Source organism: Gossypium arboreum, chromosome 11 (genome assembly GCF_025698485.1).
Source record: "Gossypium arboreum isolate Shixiya-1 chromosome 11, ASM2569848v2, whole genome shotgun sequence".
NCBI classification, from domain to species: domain Eukaryota; kingdom Viridiplantae; phylum Streptophyta; class Magnoliopsida; order Malvales; family Malvaceae; genus Gossypium; species Gossypium arboreum.
In genome coordinates this window covers 373,897-401,559 of record NC_069080.1, presented here as the reverse complement: position 1 = coordinate 401,559, position 27,663 = coordinate 373,897, and the positions used below count along the sequence as shown (strand labels likewise).

The window sequence follows — 27,663 nt, the reverse complement described above, 5'->3', positions numbered from 1 at the left end:
ATTGTTAAGTGGAGAGCATAAAAAAGAAGAGAGCTGAAACTTTATGGCATATATAAAGCCTAAAGACTACTGAACTGTGCAACCCCATATGAAAACAAGGGATATGAAAGCATAAAAAAGAAGAGAGTTGAAACTTTATGGCATATATAAAGCCTAAAGACTACTGAACTGTGCAACCCCATATGAAAGCAAGGGATATGAAATATGATATGGTGGCAGTTGAATTGAGCCATTGTCAAAGCTTTCTTATTATACACTACATTTGGATGATACCAGGAAATAGGGATATATTTATAGGTTCCTTTGAATTATGATGTGGTTGACGTACGCCATGGCTAATCTCGGGCTACACCCCTTGATATGATAATATAAGAATTGTTTTGGATGGTAGCTTTAAATGCATTTGTTTTTCTGCATTTAGAACATGAAAGTGGGCTATGGTGTACCGTAAATATGCTATTGGTTCATCCAACAGCAAAACAAAGCACATGCATGTATGTATGTGTCATGGTTAAGACTTTAACCTAAAAGATTAACTTGTAATAGCCTTGGACGTAGATATCATAATGCATGCATGTATGTGTGAAGGCACATGTATAGCATTCTTTGTGCTCTTTTATGATTAGGCAATTGTTTTTATGGTAGGTATGATTTATTTTTGCCTAAGTTATTAGTTGGCTGAAGCTAAATTCTAAAAACTTAAATAAAATTTTAAATTAAAGGTATATTTGTTTAAATGAAAATACCGTTCGAAAAATAAATTGATTTCTTGAAAAATTAAAATTTTCTAGTATTTGTCTTGTTATGTGTAAAATATTTTATATTATTTAACATATTTGCTAAAAATTATTTCCAATAATATAATAAATTCAATATCAATTTTTTTTAAATGTTATAAGAAACTTAGGTAAATCAGAAACATTGTTGGCCGCATGGTAATTGAGCTTTTATGTAAGAATCAAGCTTCATCCGATCAATATAGTTGGTCCATTTGCATTCTCGATTACAAGGATTTTCTTTAACTCCATTAAGGCTACTGTAGACTTTGAAGACTTTCCATTATTTTCTTTTGGGTGTATATCTTTTTACCCTACTTTCTAGTTAGAATTAACTCAAGTATTTATAATTGCGCTTTTTCATTGTTGAATTATTATGCTAGGAAAAAATTGGAAGGAAACAAATATTTAAGATTTGACTTTTATATTATTGTAAAGAACGTAATTAATGCAAAAATACTTTCACTATAAAATACAAAATTCCTTATTTTCATTATACATACATGCATATTCATCTGATTCTGAATATATTCGTGCATATTCAATGAGTAATTTAATGTGATTGTTGACTTCTTGTTCTCTTATAAACTGTGATTAGCAATAGGATGACCAAATTCACCATCTATAATTCTACAAATAAACCTTGTAGAGTAAGTTTATTATAGAATCCATTTGTTTGCTTGTAAAATTTTTTATTGGGAAGAGGTACTATTTTTAAGACAGAACTTTGGGGTAATTAGACGGCTTGCTACTACTCCAAGGTAGACATCGTGTCAGAGTTTTGTTGCAAAACAGATATTATGGAAGTTATTGAAACAATAAAAGAGTCCACAATGAAGACTTCCAATTGGGCGCTTGTCAGACGGATTTTTCAGCACTTGAAGACCGTTGATCATTGGTTCATACAATATATTCTAAGAGATAATAATAGAGAAGCTGATAAAATGGCTAAATTGGCCTTTGAAAGGGACGAAGGATTACAATTATTTACTAGTTGTCCTAGTGCTTTAGCTTAATTGGTTGTAATTTTATTTTTTCACCAAAAAAACCAAACCAAATTACAAAAAAATCACAAAATTTTAACTACAATGAGACTTAAGCAATAATATACACTTCTTAATAACAAGACCCATGAGTAAGTTTTTCCTTTCATATTTGTATTATTTAACGAAATATAATTTGATTTGGATTAATTTTTGTCTTTTGTTTCTTGGGAAATCCCCATAGCTTATACGTGCCCGATATACCAGTGGACGAGCAAAAGCATGCTGCACCAATAAAATCGGCTATTGACAAGTTTCAACTTCTCCCTGAGTTTTTAAAGGTGAATTGATAATTTGGCATATATTTTATGTTAAGGTGTTTATATTATTTAACCGAATAAAGGGTTTTAAAAGGTGACTTGATAATAGGGGTTTGCAACAAAAGGTTTCCGCTTTCCCTTGGTCCTATATATTTATTTCAAAATCTCTCCATCTCCTTCTATTTTCATCTTTTGTTTGGGCAGAGAGTTTGAGGGAGAAATTTATTTGAGTATAGAGTTTGATGGAGAGGGGGGATTCCTTCTGCAATTTGACTTATATCTTCTATTTTTGCAAATTGATTTTGCAAGAGAGTGACCTGAGGCTGAGGACACTTATAAATGACCTGAGAGGATAAGGTGATGTCAATGACAATGTCATTACCATTTTGAGAAAGCTTTTTCACCGGATTGGATTTTCTCAACTTAAAAGGCAAAGCAAAGGGAAAAATAATTTGAAATAGTTAGACCAGAGACCTTTAAACGTTGTTAAGTGGAGAGAGGATCAAAGAAAGGGTTAAATTCTGCTATTATCCCTTTTATTTTGCGAAAGTTTGGATTTAGTCCCTATACTTTAATTTAATCAATTTTAATATTTTCACTTTTTGAACTGGTCAATTTGATTCACTATATTTACAAATTCTATCAATTTGATAGAATTTGTAATTGTTGAGGGTTAAATTTACTAAATTATTTAGAATTAGGATCAAATTGATAGAATGTTTACACATTAATGATTAAATGTATTATTATAATAGTTAAAAAGCTACATAATTACTTTCATTAACTGTTTTAATGGAGAGCGACCAAAACATTAATAGTTCAAAACATTAGTGGTAAAATTGAAAATTTTATAATTTAAAGATGAAAACAAAAACACACTAATAATTGAGTAACTAATAGTATAATTTATCAAAAAAATATTGATTTGAGGAGAATTACATATACATACTCAATTTTACAATTATATGAGCACGCTTTTCATACATTTTCATTTTAATCCAAATACACGAATCAAACTAATTAGTCCAGACCATTTCATTTCCACCATCAACTCACCTTGTTTTCTTACCATGCACAAACAATTCAAAATGCATCAATTTACAAAGAGTTTGGATTATAGAATCATAAACTATAATCTTCAAATTATTCATCGATGACTTTATTTTTTTCCTTCTTTTTCTAGAAATATGGATTGACGTTAGCAACTAAAGCTTGAAACCTTAAACTCTTATCACCATTGGTCCTTTTCCCTTTCAAAATTAAAAAAATAAAATAAAAAGAGAAATGACTTCTCTTTCTATCCACTATCTAATATTCATTCATTCATTATTTTATTATAATGTTATATTAGTTTTAATATAAATAACATTTATAACATATATATTATATTATAATACCTTGACCGTTCATTTCAACTAAAAACACAAAGGTATATTTTCTTTTAGGTCCCTTATCTATAATTTACCTTATAATTAAATAATAATTCTTACTTTTATACTAACACGGTTTACTCCTTATACTTAAATTAATCACTAATTAGACGAAATTACCTAACCGAAATTCAATTCGCTACTAAAATAACTCCATAAATATTTATTAAAAATATTTACGAATCTGGTTTACAAAAATGGGATCCCAAAACCACACTTTCTGGCAGCATTAACTTTCGGGTCGTTACAGAACATGTTGATTGGCAAACTCTATTTTCAAATTTATGTTGGTTACTGTGGAAGAATCACAATCATTATGTTTTCTCTTATGGCAATATTAGTGTGTAGGATGTGTTGGATATAGGGTTGTCATGGACAATGAATTATGATACATTTAGGTCATTGGTGTTACAGTTGAGTCCTATGGTGGTGACGCTTCATTGGTCCCCACCGGAGAGTGGATGGTTCAAACTTAACACTAATGGGGTAGTGTCCTTGATTAATCAACAAGCATCAATTAGTGATGCTTTAAAAGATGCAAATGCGAATTGGGTATGTGGTTTTTCTATGGGAATATGTAAGGATAATATTTTCAAGGTGGAAGCGAGAACGGTGCTAGAGGATTTGCGTGTTGCATGGTGAAAAGGATTTTTACAGGTTGAGGTCAGATGTGATAATGCACTTCGAGTGGAATCATTGTTGGCTGGTGGATCTGTCAATAGCATAACGGTGAAGTTACGTTTAATTCATGGTGTCCTTAATTGTGAATGGAAGGTACTCATTCGCCATGTTCCTAGATTTCAAAAAACGGTTATACTTTAGTCGTTTTTGAACAACCTTCAATTTTGGTCTAAAAACTTCTATTAAATTAATAAAAGGAGCTTTCATAAATTCTTAAGAGTTATACTTTTTTTGTAACCCCTTTATGCTGTTACTTTTTACTAAATTTTTATTTTTATTTTTTAATAAAGTCATAATAAATATTTTCACTAATTAATTATTAATTATGAAAGCTCCCGAATCTTCCCAACTAACATAATTGAATGTTATATTCGGATATAAAAGAAGTAAAAGGATTTTTCTTCAAAAAAAAAAAAAAAAGTGAATGGACCACCCGTTTTGCATATAAAAGAATTGGGAAAAAGGTGCTGTGGGAGAAGTGAAAATAATAGACCCCAAATTTTACAAAGTAACAAATCAATCTCAAAAGTTTAAGATGATGTTTGTATTAGGAGATAATTTATATTTTGATTGATTTATTTAAAAATAATTAAAGAGTAAATCGATTCTTTTCATTAAAAATTTCTTCCTTTTGCATTGCTAAAATCTAGTATAGTTGATGAAAAACAAAGCGGTAACATATAGTAAGCTACGTATATCTAATGTTTATGCATAAGGGTCAATTTTCAATAGTAAAAATTGATTGAAATTTTTAATAAAATAACCAAATTACTTTTTGATCTAACATGTAGGGACTAATTTGTCCATTTCTTTGAGTAGAGAGGGCAAAATACAATTCGGCTCCTAGTATAGAGGCCTCCATAGTGCTTTTACCATCTTTGTACTCTTCGTAAATTTGAAATTTAATATTTCTACTTTTATTTTAAAGAATTTAATCTATTTACTTTTTTAGATTTCAAAATTCAGGTTATCGTTAAATATATTTCATCAACTTTGTTGGTATGACATTTTGGAATAAAATAAATACTCTCTTGGCGATTCGTAACTAAAAAATAATATTGTAATGAACCTAAATTTAATAAAATATTTTAACAATATTAACAAATTAACTTAAAATTTCAAATCTAAAAGTAAAAGGACTAAATTTATAAAATAAATTACAATGATTAAATTTCAAATTAACAAAAATACAAGGACTTGTACCATCTCAAAATTGTACTCTACCTCAAATATGAAATATCTTGGGCTCTCTTGCAGTCCATTTCTTTTTCCAAATAGTCAATTTCTTTGATACTACTTTTGAGTTACCCTTATCGAACACTTTCTCAAAATTTTCTGTTACCAAAAATAAAAGATTAAAGTGGGAGTCGATTTCATGTCATTAAAGTACTCAGAATTTTGAAAATGAAAACAAATAAAAATTTCAGAAATTTCAGAATATAATATTTTTACTATTTAAGTAATTTTGAAAACATATTTCTAAAATAAAAATATTTATATTTTCTTGATTTTTTAGGAACAACTGGCATAAATATTACATTTTCAAATAATTATTAGATTATTATTTAGTGTATTTATCGTGTGTTTGTCAATGTGATGTTGGTTATAATTTTAATTGAATTTAAATTTTGTTAAAAATAGGTGATCCATTAAACTTAAATAAAAATATGTTTTTAAAAAAATTAGTTTAGTGGTATAAAATTGTTAAAAAATGATTTTTTTAAAACTCTTTTAAATTATAAATATTTTTATTTTGATATTATAATTTTCTTAACAAAGTGAAAAACATCCATAATGGAGATGACGATAAAATAGTTGATTTCCTATAAAAGAGCTCCAATTTTACAAGAAAGTATATGATGGAATCAAATGTTGAAGATTTGATTTTTATATTATTGTAATAAACGTAATTAATGCACAAATAGTTTCACTATTAAATACAAAATTCCTTATTTTCATTATACACATTCATATTGATCTGAGTATGAATATATTCGTGCATATTTAACGAGTAACTTAATGTGATTATTGATTTTTTCTATAAGGAAAAGGAGTTCACCATCCATAAATCGACAGCTTTAGGGTTTTAAAAACAAACCCTGCAGAGTAGGTTCATTGTAGTTCTGCTAAAAAAAAAAATCGAATTCCAAAAAACCACAAAAATTTAACTACAATGAGACTCAAGCAAGAAGATACACTTCTCAATAACAACACCAATAAGTAAGTTTTTCCTTTCATATCTGTATTGTTTAACGAAATATAATTTGATTTGGATTAATTTGTCTTTTGTTTCTTGGGAAACACCTATAGCTTATACATGTCTGAGATACCAGTGGACAAGCAAAAGCTTGCTGCTCCAATAAAATCGGTTGTTGACAAGTTTCAGCTTCTCCCTGAGTTTTTAAAGGTGATTTGATGTTAATTTGGCATATATTTTATGTGAAGGTGTTTATATTATTTAACTGAATTATGGATTTTGGGCTTTTTTTTTTTTTCTTATTATAGGTTAGAGGGTTAGTGAAGCAGCACTTGGATTCATTTAATTATTTCGTTAATACTGGAATCAAGAAGGTTGTTAGTGCCAACGACCGGATTGTATCCTATATTGACCCCGGTATTTACCTCAGGTTTGAAAGTATTTTTGTTTATGTTTTTGGTTATGATTTCTATAAAATATATTTTGCCCACTTGCCGATGTCGGCTCTTGTTGTTCCTTTTTTTTTTTTGTGTGTGTGTATTGTGTGTGTGAAGCAAAATGTAATATTTTTTTAAACAAAGACGAAGGCATTGGGTCTTATGCATTCAAGTTTGAGACCTACAATGTGTAATTATAAGTGTAGGTCTCCGAGTCTCATCTCGATGGTTGCCATGGATGGGTCTTAGTCAGTGAGTTTGTTGCTTTAGTTTGGATTGTATCGATTTTTAGTCTATTTGTGATGCAATGGTTTATTCTGCATTGTGATTATTTAGACAGTCCGTATGCAGAAGTTTGATACTTGTGTTTATTCAGACTTGTATTCCTACTTTCATTGTATTGTTGTTGTTACACTTCAAAAAAAAAACCAAAAACAAAAGAAAGGTTCTTTTGGAATGATCACGTGTTACATTTAATTTTTGTACATAATTGTTAATTTCGGATGTGTTATTGCTTAACTATTTGCTCAGTTGCAATCAAATATGAGGAATTTTCTTTTTAGTAACATTTTTTATGGAGAAAACAGCAAGTGGTTTGTTCCTTGACATTCTGGCTATGACTCATCCATCTACAGGGAATTACGTTTCCTTATTCCTATGGTCTGATTTGTATTTGGATTTTTTTCTATGCTCTAATTCAACTGTAATCTGTGTTGCTGTGCAGGTTTAAAGATGTTAGAATTGGTAATCCCTCCATGACGACTTATGAAAAAATAAATCCCCATACATGCCGCCTCGCAGATATGACGTATGTACAATTGATTTCTCTAAATACATGTATAATTTTCCAGGTTGAACTATTTCATATAGGCATTAGTGGAATTGATTCTTTTTGGTGTTTTAACAACTAAAACTTTATATGGAATAGTGAGTTATAAATATTCTTCTGTTTTGTTTTATTAATATGTTGTTAATTTTTAAGGTATGCTGCACCGATATTCGCCGACATAGAGTACGTGCAAGAAAGTCATGGGCAGAGAACTAGACTAGAAAAGGTACACGAGATGCTTCTTTGATGTGTGTATGATGATTGATGCAGAATGGTAGGTGCTTTGGATGTAATACAAAATCTGTCCCCTGCAGAAAAATGTTGTTATGGGAAGAATGCCGATCATGTTAAGAAGTTGCCGCTGTGTGTTATATGGAAAAGATGAAGCTGAACTTGCAAGGCTTGGTTTGTGTTCGTTAAACTCAAAATAACGGCTGCTGCTTTTCTAATTGTCTTCTTGTTATTATATATTTGAATTTCATTATCTGATATCAGGTGAATGCCCTCTTGATCCTGGTGGGTATTTTATTATTAATGGATCAGAGAAGGTAATTCCGACCATCTTTCACATATCTATTGCTTTATTATTCACTTCCATGCACACCTATAGACTCTCATTCACTATAACGTGCTTTTAGTTGGACGGTAAGTGTCATACATAATGTTCATGATGGGCCAGAAAGTTGTAGTGAAGAAGTTGGTGAATCATATATTGAATGGATGAAAATTAAAACAAAGTCAGTGGCGCTGTTCTTCTATGTTTTCTGGATTTACCTCTTGTGATCTAGTATTTTGAACGGGACCTATCAAAATGTTCTTGATTTTTCTCTGTGGATTGTTAGATGAGATTTTGCTAGGATGAAGTGATGATGTACATGTAGTCACACCTATATAAATTTATGCCAAATCCATTTGGTTTTTTCATCCTTAGAAATTTCTTATTTTTACCTTTTCATTTCAATGATGACAAGACATCAACTTTAAAATCTAATAAGAAGAATATGCATTTCAAATTTTATTATTTTTAGCTTAAGAATAATTCCTATCATGGTTATTGGGACACATAATAATTGTTTTAGGCTTTTCACTTTAAGCATTTGTTTTTCAGACGAGTACATTTTTATGTTCTTTATGAGTTTAAATTGTCCAAAACAGACATACTGACTGCCACATTTATTTTATACTTTTTCTTTTCAAATTCTTCTTCATTGGAACTGCATTTTATTTCTCTCTTCTCTTGGTAGTCTCTTGTTTTTCAGTTATGTATATTTTTTTGTTTCTTGGTACTTCTTTGTCATTGTAATGTCATGATTCTGTCAAGGGCTTTCAGGTGATTCCAATACGTGAACAGCTAGCCAAGAATAGGATAATTATTGATGCAGACAACAAGGGAAAGTGAGTTGTCTTTCAAATTTTTATGTCTTGCTGACAATCGACCGCTCCACTCCCTTATCATGTGCATTACTAGAATTTCCTTGGTTCCATATATAACTCCGCTTTTAAAAATTTATCGTGGGTTGTAGAAGTGTGTAAGGTAGGAGGTTAAAGTTTTGCTCGTCTAGTTGTTCTTAAAATCATAGTGTAATTTGTCATATATTTTATTGCTTACTAATGATTATACAAACAGTCAAAGGCTTTCTTAGCAATAACTAATTAACATTGGTCTAGCTTCTGGTCATTTAGCATCACTGCTTGTTGGAAATTTGTTTTGAAGTTCATGGAAATGATTAATAAGGGAACAATGACTTCTATTGATGCAGTGCAAGTTTAGCATGTAAAACTTTATATTGCTTTATTATTATTATTATTACTATTATTATGTGTGCGAAACATGAAGTATTTATGCATTCATTTTGGCATATAGGATGAGCTAAATCTTGTTGTGGACTTATTGTGTCAACTTGGGAGTGTAATATTTTTATTGCCATATCTACTTGTTTGATACATCGTACAACTATCTTCAGCCATATTAGTTTAGTTGTCATTTTGTTACAGTAGTTTCCATTCCTATCAATTTTCCTACCATTGCATTGTTCTAATTTATGTCCGTTCTACTTGATCCTTGAATTTTACTCATGGAATATCTTCTCTTTGCTTTTTTTTTTTTTTTTGTGCTCTCTGCCCCCAGTATAACGGCATCTGTAACAAGCATATCGGAAACAATAAAAAGCCAAACAGTTATTCAGATGGACAAAGAGAAGATATATTTGTTACTCAACCAATTTGTGAAAAAGGTCTTGTTGCATCTTTCTTTCTCTTCTAAGTTTCCTTATTTTTTTCCCTGAAGAGTTATTCATGTTGCACTCTTAAACCTTACTTTTACTCAGTATTGTTTTCTCATAGATCCCTATTATGGTGGTCATGAAAGCAATGGGGATGGAGAGTGATCAAGAGGTTATGCAAATGGTTGGTGCTGATCCTTGTTATAGTGCTCTTCTTTTACCTTCTATGGAGGTAAGCTATATGGTTAAGGATATGAACCTGTTCATATTTTGTATTATTTAAAAGAACGGTAATAGCTTCCTGAAATGTCTTTTGCAAATAGCTTGCATGCTATAGAGGTAAGAGACTTGGCAGTGGGATTAATTTCTCAACTCCTATGGAGATCTTATGTGGATAATGGTGGGATTCTTTAGCTGTCTCAAGATTTCTCAAGGAAATTGAAAAGTTTCTCATGCTAAGTTACTCAGACTCGGGTGTGAGAGTCAAACAAGGGTATGTGTTTGACATGGTTATAGTCAATCTTTTAAAGGTTTCCATGTATTTGGTGGGCCCTTTGAGGATCACCTCCCCATTCCCATGTCTTGTTAAGCGCATGGGTATTTCTAGAAAAATGAATAGTCGGAGCACCATAGCTCTCAAGTCCACCCTCAACTATAAAAAGTCACATTTGTTTGTAATTATGCTGAATTTAAATTTCTGAAATGAATCATATCTCATCCGTTTTCTATAGCATTTCCTTGGTGATATTTTTTGTGTTCTTATAATTTTTTCACAAGCACATCCATTCTAAAACATGCACTTTGTACATATCAATCCCTTTCTACGCAATGTCATTGAATGTCTGGTAATGTGTCTATCAGTTTTGGCATTTCGTTGAACCCTGTTTCAACTCCTATCTAGATCAGATGTTTCCTACCTTGGTAATGTGTAATGCTTCTAAGGTCATGGTTATTGCATACGAACACCTCACTAACTAATTTAACCAACTACCTTTTGTGACCAGTTTTATGATTTGTTCTTTAAGCATTGGTGTCATAAAAATTTTCTGCGTCTATTATTTCAATTTTGTAACATGGTGTGCGCCTTCAGGCCTGTTTAAAATATTTTTAAACATTGTATTCTCGGCCATTCTAGAGTTATTCTTGTCTTTACATGGCGTCGCTTTCCTAATTTATTTTTTTGTTCCTTTTCAGGAATGTGCACGTATTGGCATATATACCCAAGAACAAGCATTGGCATACCTTGATACGAAGGTTCAATACTCTTTTCTTAGTTTGTGAAAAAACTTATGAATTTAGCTTTTAATATCTAGATTTCAGTGCACTACACGGAATTGGAAGGTGATTTAGATGTTTTTATGTTAATTTTACTTTAATTTTAGTCTTATTAGCTTTACAAACAGAAAAGGTGTATAACTATTGCATTTTAGTCTTAATTTCGTTTGTGGGTTTTCCTTTTGCTATACATTCGTTGCTTTTGTATGAATACGTATACACACATATCATATTCAATTTTGTTTCTGTACTTCTGGTTGTTTCAAATTTTCAATTTGATTGCTTTCTTTTGCAGAAAACTCAGGTCTTCCTCCTCAGTCTTTCTCTGCATAAATAGTCGTGTTTGCATTATTGCAGATATAGATGTGATTGAGAGCTTTCACCAATGAAAAAGAAAAAAAAAATAAGGTACTATGCTGGCAGCATTGTTTATGTAATTTATGCTAACGAGATAGTTTATTTATTTATTGTAGGAACGGGGAGCTTTTTTGATCCTTCGAGATATCTTTCTTGCCAATGTTCCAGTAGGTTTTGTTTTAGTTTTCAAAATTCAATGGCAACATTTTGACATTGACAATTGTTTTACATATTTCCCCCTTCATTTAGGTGCGATGCAATAATTTTCGTCCAAAATGCTTGTATGTTGCGGTTATGCTGAGAAGGATGATGGAGGCAACATTAAATAAGCATGCAATCGATGACAAGGTATTATTTACTTGGCAGTCTTTCAATCTACTCATTTAGACCTTCAAAGGTATACTCTCAACTTAACTTTAACTACTTCTCAAAGTTGCTACCGTGTTATCTTTAGTCTTCCTGGTCAAAGTGCTTTATAACAATTTTCTAGTCTAACCAAGGTCACCTCTAAGCAAAGAGAAAGGCAGATACCCTTAAGATAAAAGTGTTTTGTATGAAGGGTTGCATTGCACATTGATTTATGATTTTTATCTCAAGGAATTGGCTCATCCTTCAGATAACTGCGCTGCTTATTGTCTTTTTTCCATGCTTTTCTTTCCAAGGCAAATCAGTTGCAGTGTGTCATAGATCCTAGCTGTTCCTGAGTTCAAGGAGCTTGTGGAAACATGAAAGTTGATGAATATTTTAATATACGTAAGCTTACTTGTGCTGGCCATTTAAATGGTTTTCCTTTGTTTTGTAGGATTATGTGGGGAACAAGCATCTCGAGCTATCAGGACAATTAATCTCTCTTCTTTTTGAAGTATTATTCATAATTATGCTTTTTTCTCAAAACCTTATTTATTTTCCTATGTGGTTCTCAATGTTACCCACTGTCCCTTTTTGACTTGTTAATGTAACAGGATTTGTTCAAGAAGACGATTAAAAAGGTTGGAGATAATATTGATAAAGCCCTAGCAGCGATCAGCAGATCTAGGGCTTTAGACCCTTCTCGGGTAAGTAGCAGAATCAGTATGTTTAAGCCAAGTGCTTTTCCATGTGCCAATGTGCTTACTAATGATCTATGAAGCAGCACACGTCAACAAGGCCCTCGTACCGGTGTCTGACACAGACACGCCGGGATATGTACGGGATACGGCAAAAGTATAAAAAAAAAAACATTAGGAGACGGTCAAACTTGGTCTAGACACTTGGACAGAGGATTTCTATGTTTGAAAAATCAGAATAAGTGGTAGAAAATCTTAGTTTTAAATTCAATGAGCGACTGACGGTGATAATGGCGGTGCTTTGTCCGGTTTTGTGCTGTGTTTGTTTTGTATCGCACCCATATTAGATGTCCGTGATTCATAGCTAATGATTATTTAAACAATAAGGATTTCTTAGAAAATAACTAATTAAAATTGATCTAGCTTCTGGTAATTTAGCATCACTGCTTGTTGGAAATATGTTTTGAAGCTCACGGAATGATTAATAATGAAACAATGACTTTTATTGATGCAGTGCAATTTTAGCTTGTAAAACTTTATATTGCTTTATTAATTAATAAGGAAACAATGACTTTTATTTGATGCAGTTCAATTTGAGCAAAACATAGAGTATTTATTCATTCACTTTGGCATACAGGATGAGCAAAATCTTGTTATGTACTTATTGTTTCAACTTGGGACTGTAATATTTTTATTGACATTTCTACTCGGTTGATACATCATGTATCTATCTTCAGTAATATTAGTTCAGCTGCCACTTTGTTCTAGTTAATTTATGTCAGTTCTGCTTGATCCTTCCATTATAGCCTAGATTTTGTCTCTCTCTCTTGAATTGTAGCTTTTGTGTGAGCTTGACATCATTAGTAAAGGCCTTCAATGGACCCTTTCTACTGGAAACCTTCGTATCAATCGGTTCAGAATGCAGAGTAAAGGCGTGACACAGGTATTTATTATCCTCTTAGCTAGTTTCTATTTATCCATTTTTCATTTGTATTTTCTTAGTACAGCTTAAACTGATGGAAAATCTTTCACTGATAGATTCTGGGGAGGATGTCCTTTATTGGAACTTTGGGCTTTATGACAAAAGTCTCACAACAGTTTGATAAGTCTCGGAAAGTAAGTGGACCAAGGGCCTTGCATCCTAGCCAGGTGAGTGTGATGTCTGCGGCTGCATTCAAAATACTTTAATATGGATTATTTAGGAATTGTTACTTAAGCTTTTGCAGTCTGTTACTGTTTTCTGTATATTTTTTTTTTCTTAATTCTTTTCTGTTCCTTTAACTTCTATAGTGGGGAATGCTTTGCCCTTGTGATACTCCAGAGGGCGAAGGTTGTGGACTGGATAAAAACTTGGCCCTAACGACTCATGTTACAACTGACGAGGACGAGGGTCCATTGATTTCTTTGGTATGTACTTACTTGAAATTGCATTTGTCTGTGAAGTCGTTGTCATAGGAATAGCATCATTCTAAAGTAATTAGCGAGGAGATATTTCCTGTTGATATCAGGCAAGTCTTTGGTCCTAAAATATAGAAGTTCTTTTTTGCTATGGGAAATCCGTTGAGCAACACGATACTACCATATCAAATGCTAGGGATGTTTTCAGTATGGTTCAGATTCTAGTACCTTGTCAACTCTAACCACTTCAAGCGTCTATGTTTCTTAACGTGTCTTATCTGTTTTCGGGATGGTTACTTGGTCCGTAGTTTCATTACATTAAGTAATTTCTAATCAAACTAGAAAATATCTGTGTAGCTTAAAGCAATTTGATATAAAGAAAACTTTTCTTTCCGTGGAGTAATATATATTTCTTGAAATACTTTGACGGAAAAAAAAATACTATGGGATGGAGCTCTAGCATGTTGAATATTTACTATGAGAAAAGAACCAAAAAACAATTGACGTATATTTTCGACTTTTTTAACCTGCTTATGAAGTTAATACGTATTGTTAGGAAGAAACCGAACAACCGAAACAAAGCGAAAGCAGAACCGGTGTTCTTTCTCTCCTTATAACTCCTGTCAAAAATTATGGCAAGCACAATAGCACAAGATATGTTCTCTAACAACCTTAATCAACCACAAATCAACTAATGCAACCACAATAAAAATAAATAGAGACACCAGTATTTTTACGTGGAAAACCCCTTTAAATCAAGGGTAAAAACCACGGGACTTTAGAGTCCGATCAAGAGCTCCACTATCATCAAATGTTCAACTACAAGATCACAATATCAAGCCTACAACAAGCATTCAACTCCAACAAGGCTAACAATATGTAATCTTTAGCAAAAGAGAGAAAAATGAGAGAATATCACCAAAAACGCAGCTGCTGAAAATGGGTATTTTGATTTACAAGACTCGGATGAAAAATCCGACCGTACAAAGTCAAGAGCACCTTATCGCCTAGCTGCTGTCCAAAAATCAGCTCAATCGAACCACGGATGAACCTTCGATCGAAGAGTTGATCACTGCTGCACCAAACTTGAAAAATTAATTTTTTCTTCTCTTTTTCTCTCTGACGAGCTTCAATCTCACTCTCAATTTTAATTTGAGATTTTTGTCTCAATAAAATGCTGCCCACATCCCACACATAAAAAGCCAAAAAAATTGGCTTTTGACAAAACCAAAGACAAAACATTGTATCAGAAAATATGGGTTTCCCACATAGTGGGACCCACACCTAACAAATCTCCCCCTCCAACTATGTGGGGAATGCCTCCATGCCGGAGGTCAAACAACATGCTTCAAACTTTCCTCTTAGTAAGGCCTTCGTCAACATATCAGCACCATTATCATTAGTGTGTATCTTCTCAAGCTCTAACAGCTTAGCTTCAAGAACATCTCGTATCCAATGGTACCTCACATCAATATGCTTAGATCTAGCATGAAAAGTTGAGTTCTTACCAAGATGAATAGCACTCTGGCTATCACAGTACAGGACATACTTCTCCTGAGTAAAACCAAGCTCATGCACAAACTTCTTCATCCAAAGCATCTCCTTACACGCCGGTTCTTTGCAATGAACTCGATTCGGTGGTGGACAATGCAACACACTTTTGCGATCTCGATTGCCATGCCACAGCTCCCCCGCATAAGTGATTAAGTAACTCAAGTAGATCTTCTCGAGTCAATGTCTCCGCCATGTCTCGAATCAGATACCCAACAAGAACAGGTTTCTCATTGCGAAACAAAGTTTCATGTTGGAAGTGCCACGAAGATATCTCATAATCCACTTCACTGCATTCCAATGCTCTCTGCCTGGATTAGAAAGAAACCGACTAACTGTACCAACGGCATAAGCCAAGTCTGGTCTCGTGCAAACCATTGCGTACATCAAACTACCCACGGCTGAAGAGTAAGGAATTTTCTGCATCTCTTCCTTCTCATTTTCTGTGGAAGGACTATGCTTAACACTTAATCTAAAGTGCATAGCAAAGGGAGTATTCACCGCTTTAGCTTTGTCCATACTAAACCTTTGAAGTACTTTCTCAATATACCTCTCTTGTGATAACCATAATTTCTTGGCCTTTCTATCACGTGTCAGTCTTATGCCAAGAATTTGCTTTGCTGGCCCCAAATCCTTCATTGCAAAGGATTTATTCAACTCTTGTTTCAACTTCTCAATTCTAGAAGCATTCTGACCAACAATAAGCATATCATCAACATAGAGCAAAAGAATAATAAAATCATCACCAGAGAATCTCTTAACAAACACACAATGATCAGAAGTAGTCTTCTTGTAGCCTTGCTTCCCCATAACAGACTCAAACTTCTTGTACCATTGCCTTGGAGCTTGTTTCAAACCATACAAGCTCTTCTTCAATCTGCACACATAGTCCTCTTTCCCTTGTGCAACAAAACCCTCTGGCTGCTCCATGTAAAGCTCTTCTTCCAAGTCACCATGAAGAAAAGCAGTTTTCACATCCATTTGTTCAACTTCTAGGTCATAACAAGCTGCCAAACTCAGTATAGTTCTGATAGAGGACATCTTCACAACCGGAGAAAATATTTCTTCAAAATCAACCCCCTTTTTCTGAGTATAACCCTTGACGACCAATCTAGCTTTGTATCGTGGAGATGAAGACTTCTCTTCTTGCTTCAACTCAGTAAACCCACCGATTATTCAAAGCTCTTTTGCCCTTAGGCGCTTTCACCAATTCAAAAGTATGGTTCTCATACAAGGATTGAAATTCATCTTTCATCGCTTCAACCCACTGATCTTTGCATTCACTCTCCATAGCTTGTTCATAACATTCGTGTTCTCCCGTCATCAAAAGAACATATTCATCGAGAATACCGATGAAGATCGTCGATTTCGGAAGACCTTCGAAGTGGAACTGCTGGTGGAGCTATAGGTGCTTGTTGTTGATCATTCACAACATCATTCATGGGAGTATCAAAGTCACCTATAGTCTGATGGTCACCACTAACATCACCATGCACATCATCCTGGATAGGATCTGGTGAAGAGTCTAGGGGAACCGGATTCACATCGATCAAGTCACCACTACCTTGTGAATCCACTTTCTCCGTCTTATCAATGTCATCAATGGTCTGATCCTCAATGAAGACAACATCTCTGCTTCTCACGAGTTTCTTCTGAACTGGATCATAGAGTCTATAACCAAACTCACCATCTAGACCATAACCAATAAAAATGCATTGTCGAGCCTTGGCATCCAACTTGGATCTTTCATCCTTTGGAACATGAACAAATGCTTTACAACCGAACACACGTAGGTGATCATATGACACGTCTTTACCAAACCAAACTCTATCTGGTACATCACCTTTCAAAGGAACACTAGGAGACAGATTTATCACATGTGTCACTGTATTCAAAGCTTCAGCCCAAAACGATCTTGGTAACTTTGCATCTGACAACAAACATCTGACTCTTTCAATCAATGTTCGGTTCATTCTTTCAGCTAACCCATTTAACTGTGGAGTCTTTGGTGGTGTTCTCTGATGTCTGATTCCTTGTCGTAGACAATACTCATGAAACGACCCTGTGTACTTGCCACCATTATCAGTACGAATGCACTTCAACTTCTTCCCAGTTTTCCTTTCAACTGATGCTTGAAACTGTTTAAACACCTCAAAGACTTGATTTTTAGACTTCAAAGTGTAAACCCATAGCTTTCTTGAACAATCATCAATGAAAATCACAAAGTAAAGTGCACCACCATGTGATCTTACTTTTATCGGACCACAAACATCTGAATGGACCAACTCTAGCAACTCTGATTTCCTATGAGGAGGATGGCTTCTAAATGAAACTCTTCTCTGCTTTCCTGCTAGACAATGAGCACAATTCTTCAGTGTAGCATTCTTTAAACCCGAAGTTGATTCTTCTTCGCTAAACAACTAAGCCCTTCTCACTCATGTGGTCGAGTCGTTTATGCCACAACTCGGTTGAGTGTCATTCGATGTCACATTCACCGTCTCTCGAGAAGTCAAAGCTTGCATCAAGTACAAATTTGAGCTCTTCTTTCCTCGAGCCACAATCAAGGAGCCTTTAGTCAGCTTCCACTGCCCTTCACTGAAGGTGTTACAGAATCCCTCATCATCAAGCTTTCCTGCAGAAATCAAATTCAAACGGACATCCGGTGCATGTCGACATCCTTGAGAGTTAACTTTGTTCCATTGTTACTCACCAAGCTAACATCTCCCATACCAATAACCGAAACCAAACCATCATTACCCATCTTCAATACCCCAAAATCACCGGAGTATAAGATGTGAAGAATTCCTTCCTCGACGTGACATGAAGTGATGCACCAAGATCAATCACCCAACTAGTCTCGTCGTATGCTAGGTTGACCAAATTCTCATCACAAATAACTAACAGATCTTCACGAGTAACAGTAGCAACACGCTCGGATTTTTCATCGTCATTTCGATCGTGTTTATCACCACCACCTTTGTTCTCTTTCTTCCACTTGAAGCAATATTTCTTGATATGACCTTTCTTACCACAATGATGACACTCAAGATTCTTGTATCTCGATCTTGACTTGCTTCGGCTTTTATCTCTACCCTTTCCATCTTTGTCTCTGTTTCTCCCCTGTTCTCGATCACCAACACCTCGGACTGTGATGTAGAACCCTGAGATCTTCTTCTAACCTCTTCATTCAACACACCACTCTTAGCCAAATCCAAAGTAATAATACCACAGGCGAATTAATGAGTGAGACTCGAAAGGTCTCCCAAGAGTCTGGTAGAGTAGCAAGCAACCAAAGTCCTAAAATCTCGTCATCAAATTTGACACCCATACCAAGCAACTGATTCATCACACTCTGAAATTCACTAACATGGTCAGCTATAGACATTCCTTCTTTATATTTCAGCGCCATCATTTTCTTCAACAAAAACAACTTGTTATTGCCCGACCTCGAAGCATACAAGCTTTCAAGCTTCTCCCACAATGTTCGAGCATGTGTCTCCTGATCAATGTGGTTGTAAACATTTTCTTCAACAAATTGCCGAATAAAGCCACACACTTGTTGATGCTCAAATTCCCATTCTTCATCACTTTTCGAATCGGGCTTTTGAGTAGTAAACACCGGAAGATGCAAAGCCTTCACAAACAACAAGTCCTTCATTTTATTCCGCCAAAGTTGATAATTTGTGCCATTCAACATAATCATCTTGCTCAGATTAATTTCCATAATTATCGACACAATAACCAAGCTCGTACCAGTTTGTTAGGAAGAAACCGAACAACCGAAACAAAGCGAAAGCAGAACCGGTGTTCTTTCTCTCCTTATAACTCCTGTCAAAAATTATGGCAAGCACAATAGCACAAGATATGTTCTCTAACAACCTTAATCAACCACAAATCAACTAATGCAACCACAATAAAAATAAATAGAGACACCAGTATTTTTACGTGGAAAACCCCTTTAAATCAAGGGTAAAAACCACGGGACTTTAGAGTCCGATCAAGAGCTCCACTATCATCAAATGTTCAACTACAAGATCACAATATCAAGCCTACAACAAGCATTCAACTCCAACAAGGCTAACAATATGTAATCTTTAGCAAAAGAGAGAAAAATGAGAGAATATCACCAAAAACGCAGCTGCTGAAAAATGGGTATTTTTGACGGTACAAGACTCGGATGAAAAATCCGACCGTACAAAGTCAAGAGCACCTTATCGCCTAGCTGCTGTCCAAAAATCAGCTCAATCGAACCACGGATGAACCTTCGATCGAAGAGTTGATCACTGCTGCACCAAACTTGAAAAATTAATTTTTTCTTCTCTTTTTCTCTCTGACGAGCTTCAATCTCACTCTCAATTTTAATTTGAGATTTTTGTCTCAATAAAATGCTGCCCACATCCCACACATAAAAAGCCAAAAAAATTGGCTTTTGACAAAACCAAAGACAAAACATTGTATCAGAAAATATGGGTTTCCCACATAGTGGGACCCACACCTAACACGTATAAGGAGGGATTTGATCATAAAATAGGAAAGAAATTCAAGAGTAGTGCCTGGATATCTTTTCTTGGTACAAAGAAGGTCCTGTCTTGGGGATTGGGGAAGGGTTTCCAAATACTGGGATATAAACACCAGACTTTCTCACATGCCATCTCCTAAGGTGATTGCATGAACCAAGGTATGCTCCGAGTTTGAAAGGCTTAGAGTTTTATGTCTAAGTTAAAATTGAAAGGAAAGAAAAGCGTAGTAATGATTTGATTGTTGACAATGGAAGGAGACAGTGACAAGTGCTGTGGATGACCAATTTGGAATTAAAAAAGAAAAGAAAAGAAAAGAAAAACCTAATTTGGAGAGGATGAACTGTAAGGTCAGGAATAGTACAAAGAATAAAGAAAAAAAAAAGCAGAATTAATTTAACTTCAAAAGAATAAAGTAGTGGGTATCAAGTTAGATTGTATTTAAAATTAGTAATAACTAATATGTTATTTCACACATTTGTTTTATTATTGTAATTATTTAATTGATAGGATCAAATAAGAAAATATCATAATATTTTTCATACAAGGTTTATTCATGGCTATCATATTGCTATTGAATCTGTCATTTTTGTTCTACGATCAGAAAAATTGTCAGAATTCTTGTTGGCATTTTATTTACAATCTAAAGATTATTTATTCATTTGATTTGGTTTTATTATTATAATCAATGAAGATATTAAAATTTAATCAATTATTTCAATAACTTAAGGCATTATATTTGGTTAGATATTTCAGTCATTACTTCAACTTGTTTGTAACTAAATTTAGAAACAAAACCCGAGGAAGATAGTTATTTTGCATCTCAATTCTAACTGACGCATCCAATGGCTTAGTCCTTATCTATTTCCTAGTGATATTATTATCCTGCCTATGTTCACATTTTAAATTCATTGTATTGTTTCTATTTTAGTGCTATTGCTTGGGGGTTCAAGACATGGAGCTACTATCAGGAGAAGAGCTTCATACGCCAAATTCATTCCTGGTTATGTTAAATGGGCTGATTCTTGGCAAACATAGAAGGCCACAGGTGCTTTTGGTGTTCCTTTGATGCCTAAAGCATTGATATACACATATGAAAGTCTCTCAATTCAACTGAAATATAATTTGAAACTGGTTTAGACTCTTGGACAGATGGTTTTTCTCTTTGATTCTAGGTTTAAGGCCATACTCCCTAAAGAAGGAAAAAGAAAAAAATGAAGAAGATGGTGCTAAGAAGTTTATAGCAGTAAAAAATTATATATTAATATCCAAAGTCAGCTCATCAACTTTAATCTAAATCTATAGCTGTCTGTTACCTATATAATGTTTCTTTTTGTGCTTGATTTAAAGCTATGCCCTTCGGAAAAATTTTGAGTTAACAACTTTTTCCTTGCTACCTTTATAGTTGTATCTGCTTGCATTAAATCACTGTTGTGTACTAGTGCGTAGATGCGACTATGTGTTGATGTTCTTTCTTACAGATTTTTTCCCAACTAGTACCTTCCTAAGTTAATAAGGATATAATTCCTGTTTGTACGAAACTCTGGGGTTTTCCTCTGCTTTAGAGATCTGCCAAACAGCCTTTGCCTTTTGTAATAGCTGAAATTAAGCTTTTAAATCCCCAGAGCTTAGGTTTTTGACAAGAGTTAAGTGAAAAAAGAAGCTGTTATGAACTTACAGTAAGAATTTTTGAACGATGAGAAAGAATTCTTCATTTTTTCAAATATTTTGATATCAGTTTTTAATAATGCTCTACTTCAAAATCATTCTTTATTGCAGCATCAGCTAGGCCTTTGTTGCTCCGACTCTTCATTTTCTTAATGTGTTTGTGTTTGTCACCTGTTTTCAAGGCTATTTAGAAATTTGTATGTGGATATGTACCTCCAAGAATCCTCTAAATATATGGAAAAACTTAAAAAATTAAAAAAAAAATTAACATACTCATCTAAGTCCTCTGAATGTATGATAGCATGTTCATTGCCCTGATTTGTTAGGACAAAAAACTTGGTATTATATCATTATATAGCATCTTTTTTTCAGGTTGGAAGGTATCCTTTGATTGCATAGCATTCTAAAACCTTCTCTATTTTGTTTAAACCACTTCTTGATATGAAAAACATTTTCTTTTAGTGTTTTAGCAATTATTTTATACTCTGAAATAAAAGGATTTGGAACTTCCTGATCGTTCTTGAATTCCTAGACGTGCATACTTGTTTTGTAAAATTTATGCATATATTTAGTAACTTTGTTCCACCAGTCTAATATTGTCTCTCCCCTCTATGTAGCATTTTGCTAATGCTCTGAGAAAGCTGCGAAGAGCTGGCAAAATTGGTGAGTTTGTGAGCGTCTTCGTAAATGAAAAGCAGGTAAAATTTTCTTCCACTTAAAAGCTATGTAACTATTTTGTGTGTCATTGTATAATTTTTCATTCAGTTTGCATAACTATGCTTTCTGTAGTCTTAATTACCTAATATACAAACTAAGGCCAAGCTCAACTTTCAAATGCATCTAGGTAGTCTTAAGCAGAAGAATTATGATTTTAGCTCATGTTTGGAATAAAAACCGTTATGTTTTCTAGTTTATAAAGGTCGGTTATTTGTTTTGCTGTCCTCTCTTTTGCTTTTTGATCTAACAATAATTAATGCACTCATCTGTTTTTGTGGGCTTTACTGGTTGCTGATCCCGAAAGTAATAGACAGGAATCAAGCCCAATGTTGATCTTGTAGTTAGCTTGTTTTTTCAAAGAAATGGCTCTTAGGTAGTTTTGGCAATTTATTTTGTTCTTTATCATCTACTTCTTGTAAGATCTCGTATGAGTGATTCTTGCATTTTTGTTTGTGGGATAGTTCCCCATCTGTAACTCTGTATCCATGCAAAAGGTGATTTAATGGTGGGTTCAAGAGAATTCTTTAAGCTGCAGTTCTTTTGTGAATCTTCAGTGTAACAAGTCTGGTTGATCTCTTTCTTGCTTTAATATCGTCCCTGGTAGAAGCTTCTGTATTAAAATTTGGGTTGCGATATCATTTCTATTACATGGCATTTTTGTTACCCATGTGTATGTCTCATGTCTGTGTAATTTATAATTTTCAAAACTTATTTTTTAGAGGGTAAGTTCAGGAATTTAAAATAAATGGCCTGTGAATAGATATTTAAATCCTCACCTATCATGGGAAATTGAATAAATAACAACTATACAGTAGAAAGTGTAGAAGATAAATCAGTTTATCTCAGTAATTATGCGATGGGATTCTTTACAGAGAAGCTGTGGGGTATATGCTCAAAAACTAGCTTTAAGATGGAAAAGAAAAAGAATTGTGGATGATTTCTTTTTCAAATGCCAGCTTCACCACATAGTTACGTGATGTATTCATGCATATGCACGCATGAATTCACATATATTAAAGCTAAACCCCACTGTGTCCATGGTCTAATCTAATCCCTTTTAAATTGTGGTGTTCCTGTCTCCATCTGTGGTTATATTTGTTTTCTATGGATTTTTTTAAAATTGGACTAGAGTGCAGGTATGACTAGTAGTTTTCATCGTTTCAGCTTTTATTTTAACTATTTACTGATTCTTGAGATTTGAAATTGTTGATCAGAGGTGTGTGTATATTTCTTCTGATGGAGGTCGAGTTTGTCGACCATTGGTTATAGTTGACAAGGGAATATCGAGGATCAAAGAACACCATATGAAGGAGTTGCTGGTAATAGTTATGCTTCCTATTTTATCCAAAGAAAATAATCTTGGTTGAAAACTAATTCTAAATTTTTGTGCTTATCAAGGATGGAGTCCGTACTTTTAATGACTTTTTAGGTGATGGATTAGTTGAGTATCTTGATGTCAATGAGGAGAACAATGCTCTGGTTTGTTTCCGCTAATGGGTTTTTAATTCTCTTGTTACAATTTATATATATTTGACTTTTGGAAACATGATTCTCTGTTTTTAGATTGCTTTGTACGATGGAGAGGTTACACCTGAAACTACTCATATTGAGATAGAGCCTTTCACGATCTTAGGTGTTAATGCTGGGTTGATTCCGTATCCTCATCATAATCAGTCACCAAGAAATACCTATCAGGTTTTTTACATCACTTTCTGATATCTTGAACATGACATAACTGTGAACAGTAATTTTTGCCCTTATCATCTCTAAATGTTTCTTCTGTATTTGTAGTGTGCAATGGGGAAGCAAGCAATGGGAAATATTGCATATAACCAGGCAAGCAGTATTATTTGCTATTCTGTTGATATTTTTTTTCCTGCTTTTATGCAAAGAGTTATATATTATGAAGTTTTCATTAGTCTGATATCACTGTGCAAGTTATATATTATGCTTACCTTAAAATGATTAAGTAATCTGATATCACTGTGTGCAAGTTATATGCTCACACACACATAAAATCTGAAAGATGACTCATGTTTTCTGTGAAATATCTATCTTGAAGTAGAGATGGGCTTTTGCCTTAAGTATTTGAGGCATAGGGCATTTGCCTTAAGTATTTTTGTTTACGTTTTTTTTGTCAGTTTCTATCTTTTTAAATTTCTTCAGGATTTCTATCATGGAACTTTGTCCTTGTACTTTTATCAAAATATTCTTTCTTTGCTGAGGCTCTCTTTTGTGCTGTAGTTATGTCGGATGGACACATTACTTCATATATTGGTGTATCCTCAGAGGCCTCTAGTGACAACAAGGACAATTGAACTGGTTAGTAGTCTGTATATTGTAGAGAGCATGATCACAACATTTTTTCCCGTAAATTTACTGCATTTGCTTTCAGGTTGGATATGATAAGCTTGGAGCTGGTCAGAATGCAGCTGTTGCAGTCATGAGTTGCAGTGGTTATGACATTGAGGATGCTATTGTCATGAACAAGGCTTCTCTAGACCGTGGTTTTGGGCGTTGTATTGTGATGAAAAAGTATGCAACTTTTTCAAATTTGTAATATTCTGATAGAACATTCTAATCCTTCATGGCTTAGCAGTCACATATTCTCTTCCACATTCGATGTTGTGCAGGTATTCTAACATTATTCAGAAATATGAAATTGGTGCATCCGACAGTATTCTTAGGCCACAGAGAACTGGACCTGGTTCCGAGAAGATGCAGGCAATGCCTTACTTTATTCCTGACTGCATGATTAAATACTTGCATTGTCAAATTACTGGTTTTTTAAGCATTTTTTATTTGATGAAATTACATACTTCTTTTAATTACTCACCATTACTATTATATCAGTATATATATTTGTAACTGAAGAATTTTGGAATTGTAATCTTGTCTATCATATTTGATCAAATTCCAAAGTCATATATATATAAATATACAAAGTGACTAAAAAAAATGAAAAATTCTTAACTATAGGCCTAAGAATCTGTAATCAGTAGGCTATCAATTGTCTTGTGCTGCTGTCACTTAGTCACTTAATGTTAACGTATGCCCCCTTCTAAAGTTGAGCCATAGCAGTCTAGGACTCTGTTGGTTGTAAAATTCCTCCTATCAAAAGATGGCATTTTAAAACATATACACTTGGAGCCTTTTCATTAAAAGGGATAGCTTTTGTAATAGAACCCTCTTAAATTTTTATTTTCTTACTGAAGGGGTCTACTTGTAGTTGACGGAGGAAGTTATATATTTTCTGTAGTTGTAGAAAACATTATTAGGTGTCTAGGATTGTATCACGTCCTGATTCTTGGCTCAAAAACTGCTTAAAGTTGCATACTTTGTAGCTAAGTTACTTTGACTCAGTTGTAAGTGTTGGATATGGATGTGTTTGGCATAGTTATGTTCAGTTTTTCTGAATTTTTCCATGAATACGGAGGATCCTTAACTAGCTCAATAACATCTACATGAAAACGACTTTGCAGTAAAGTTTTTTCTACTCATTCGGCAACTGGTAAATGGTGCACAAGTATCTTTGATTTTTGATGTGGTTCCCCTTTAGATTAAGTTGTTAAAAAAACATTTTGCATGTCCAAAGATAGCAAAGGCAATATTAATGGCTCAATCAGTTTTAATTTCCAATTGTGAATTTATCTGCTACCTCGTAATATCTTCCTAAAGCCGCTTCTGTCTGCCTCCAGTGGATTTCTTTACATATAAAAATAGATCTTTTTTGTGATTTCCATCAAATTTCAATTGTGAAGATCTTTGTGTAGATATTAGATGATGATGGAATTGCTGCTCCTGGGGAGATTATTAGACCAAATGACATCCTTCTTAATAAGGTCTCTATTCATACAAAAGGGATTCCTGTATCTTCAGAACCTATCATGGATAGGTTAGTTTAATTTCTGGCTGGTTCTGTTGTTGTTCTTTTGTTGTTGTGAAAAATTTCTTACCAATTTCCAAATTGCAGTGCTTATAGACCTGCAAAGCAACTGTACAAAGGTCCTGAAGGAGAGTCTTGTGTACTGGATAGAGTTGCTCTTAGCTCTGATCAGAAAGGAAATTTATCAATAAAATTTTTAATACGCCACACACGTCGACCTGAAGTAGGCAATATTGATTTGGCTTCATTATCTAATATTTTTCCTTGGAAAACCAGGGTTGACTTTGTTTCCTTTTTGTTGCTCTTTTGCTATGTATTTGCTCAGCTTGGTGACAAATTTAGTAGCAGACATGGCCAGAAAGGTGTCTGCGGCATTATCATTCAGCAGGAAGATTTCCCCTTCTCAGAGTGTGGCATTTGTCCTGATTTAATTATGAATCCTCATGGTTTTCCAAGGTAATATCTTATATTTTAGTTAAAAAATGTTATGATCTGAATGTCTAGAATCTCAGGCATTCACCCCTACAGCCTTTCTGTGTCTCCTATTGGCTATAAAAGACAGTTTCTTAGTCTGGTAAACACCTGAGAAAGCGTTCTCTTACAACCATTTCTGTGATTCTGTCACTTTCTTTTCTCATTGAGACATGTTCTTATGCATGAACAACTAAATAACACCATGGGTCAATTTAAGCATGATTTTCCCACCCCCTTCGTGAAAGGAAAAAGAAAAGAGGCTAGTAAGTCATTTCCATAAATCATGCTTCATATGTGGGCTGTACCTTCCAACTGGTTATGCAAGTAACATATAGCATCAATCTACATGTCCAATTAAGATGCTTAAACAGCAAAAATGAATGACAGCATTCTCGCTGTTTGGGTCTTAAGAAGCTCTTCATTTTGAGTCTTGGAATAAGAGATTAAGTGAATGCTTACAATTGGGAAGGGAGATGGATCTAACTAGAGCTTTTTTGGGGTGGGATGTGGAGAATAAGTGTTTGACATTGTTGGAACATCAAAGAAGCATTTATGAATTATGGTTTACTTGAGGTGGTTGTTGGTTGATTTAGGAAACTAGGAAACTTTTTTTCTAGTCTGATGCATGTTTTGCTGTGCTGTTTTTTTGGTTCTTCAACTGTTGTCCTGGACGACTGACATTTATGGATAGCTACAACGAAAGAGGGTATATGTTTAAACAACAAAAAATTTTATGCCTTTTCCGCATGCATGTGTTTTGTGGATTTAAGAAAAGAATTGAGGACAAATATAAGGTTACTGAATAAAAAGCTGTGATTTTGTATATCCATTCTTATGGAAAAAGCTCCACACAAGTTATAGGGAAAGCATACCATTGAATATGGTATGAAATTCCCTTA

General features: G+C 33.8%; 1 protein-coding gene across 1 annotated transcript in view; it reads left to right on the top strand.

The window, feature by feature from the left end:
- The first annotated feature begins 5,983 nt into the window (after positions 1-5,983).
- The window catches only part of LOC108456928 (DNA-directed RNA polymerase III subunit 2-like), a 28,237-nt gene continuing 6,557 nt past the window's right edge, over positions 5,984-27,663 (top strand). The window contains exons 1-30 of the mRNA XM_053021197.1: positions 5,984-6,410; positions 6,501-6,597; positions 6,696-6,817; positions 7,549-7,632; positions 7,807-7,879; positions 7,968-8,058; positions 8,149-8,201; positions 8,984-9,048; positions 9,782-9,887; positions 9,997-10,107; positions 11,070-11,129; positions 11,624-11,674; positions 11,757-11,855; positions 12,310-12,369; positions 12,470-12,562; positions 13,392-13,496; positions 13,592-13,702; positions 13,844-13,960; positions 20,951-21,067; positions 22,305-22,385; positions 23,619-23,723; positions 23,803-23,883; positions 23,968-24,099; positions 24,196-24,240; positions 24,649-24,726; positions 24,800-24,939; positions 25,038-25,128; positions 26,178-26,299; positions 26,378-26,513; positions 26,616-26,746. Coding sequence (XP_052877157.1) covers positions 6,364-6,410; positions 6,501-6,597; positions 6,696-6,817; positions 7,549-7,632; positions 7,807-7,879; positions 7,968-8,058; positions 8,149-8,201; positions 8,984-9,048; positions 9,782-9,887; positions 9,997-10,107; positions 11,070-11,129; positions 11,624-11,674; positions 11,757-11,855; positions 12,310-12,369; positions 12,470-12,562; positions 13,392-13,496; positions 13,592-13,702; positions 13,844-13,960; positions 20,951-21,067; positions 22,305-22,385; positions 23,619-23,723; positions 23,803-23,883; positions 23,968-24,099; positions 24,196-24,240; positions 24,649-24,726; positions 24,800-24,939; positions 25,038-25,128; positions 26,178-26,299; positions 26,378-26,513; positions 26,616-26,746 — 2,804 coding nt within the window. The 5' untranslated portion in view covers positions 5,984-6,363. The remainder of the gene's footprint in view (positions 6,411-6,500; positions 6,598-6,695; positions 6,818-7,548; positions 7,633-7,806; positions 7,880-7,967; positions 8,059-8,148; positions 8,202-8,983; positions 9,049-9,781; positions 9,888-9,996; positions 10,108-11,069; positions 11,130-11,623; positions 11,675-11,756; positions 11,856-12,309; positions 12,370-12,469; positions 12,563-13,391; positions 13,497-13,591; positions 13,703-13,843; positions 13,961-20,950; positions 21,068-22,304; positions 22,386-23,618; positions 23,724-23,802; positions 23,884-23,967; positions 24,100-24,195; positions 24,241-24,648; positions 24,727-24,799; positions 24,940-25,037; positions 25,129-26,177; positions 26,300-26,377; positions 26,514-26,615; positions 26,747-27,663) is intronic.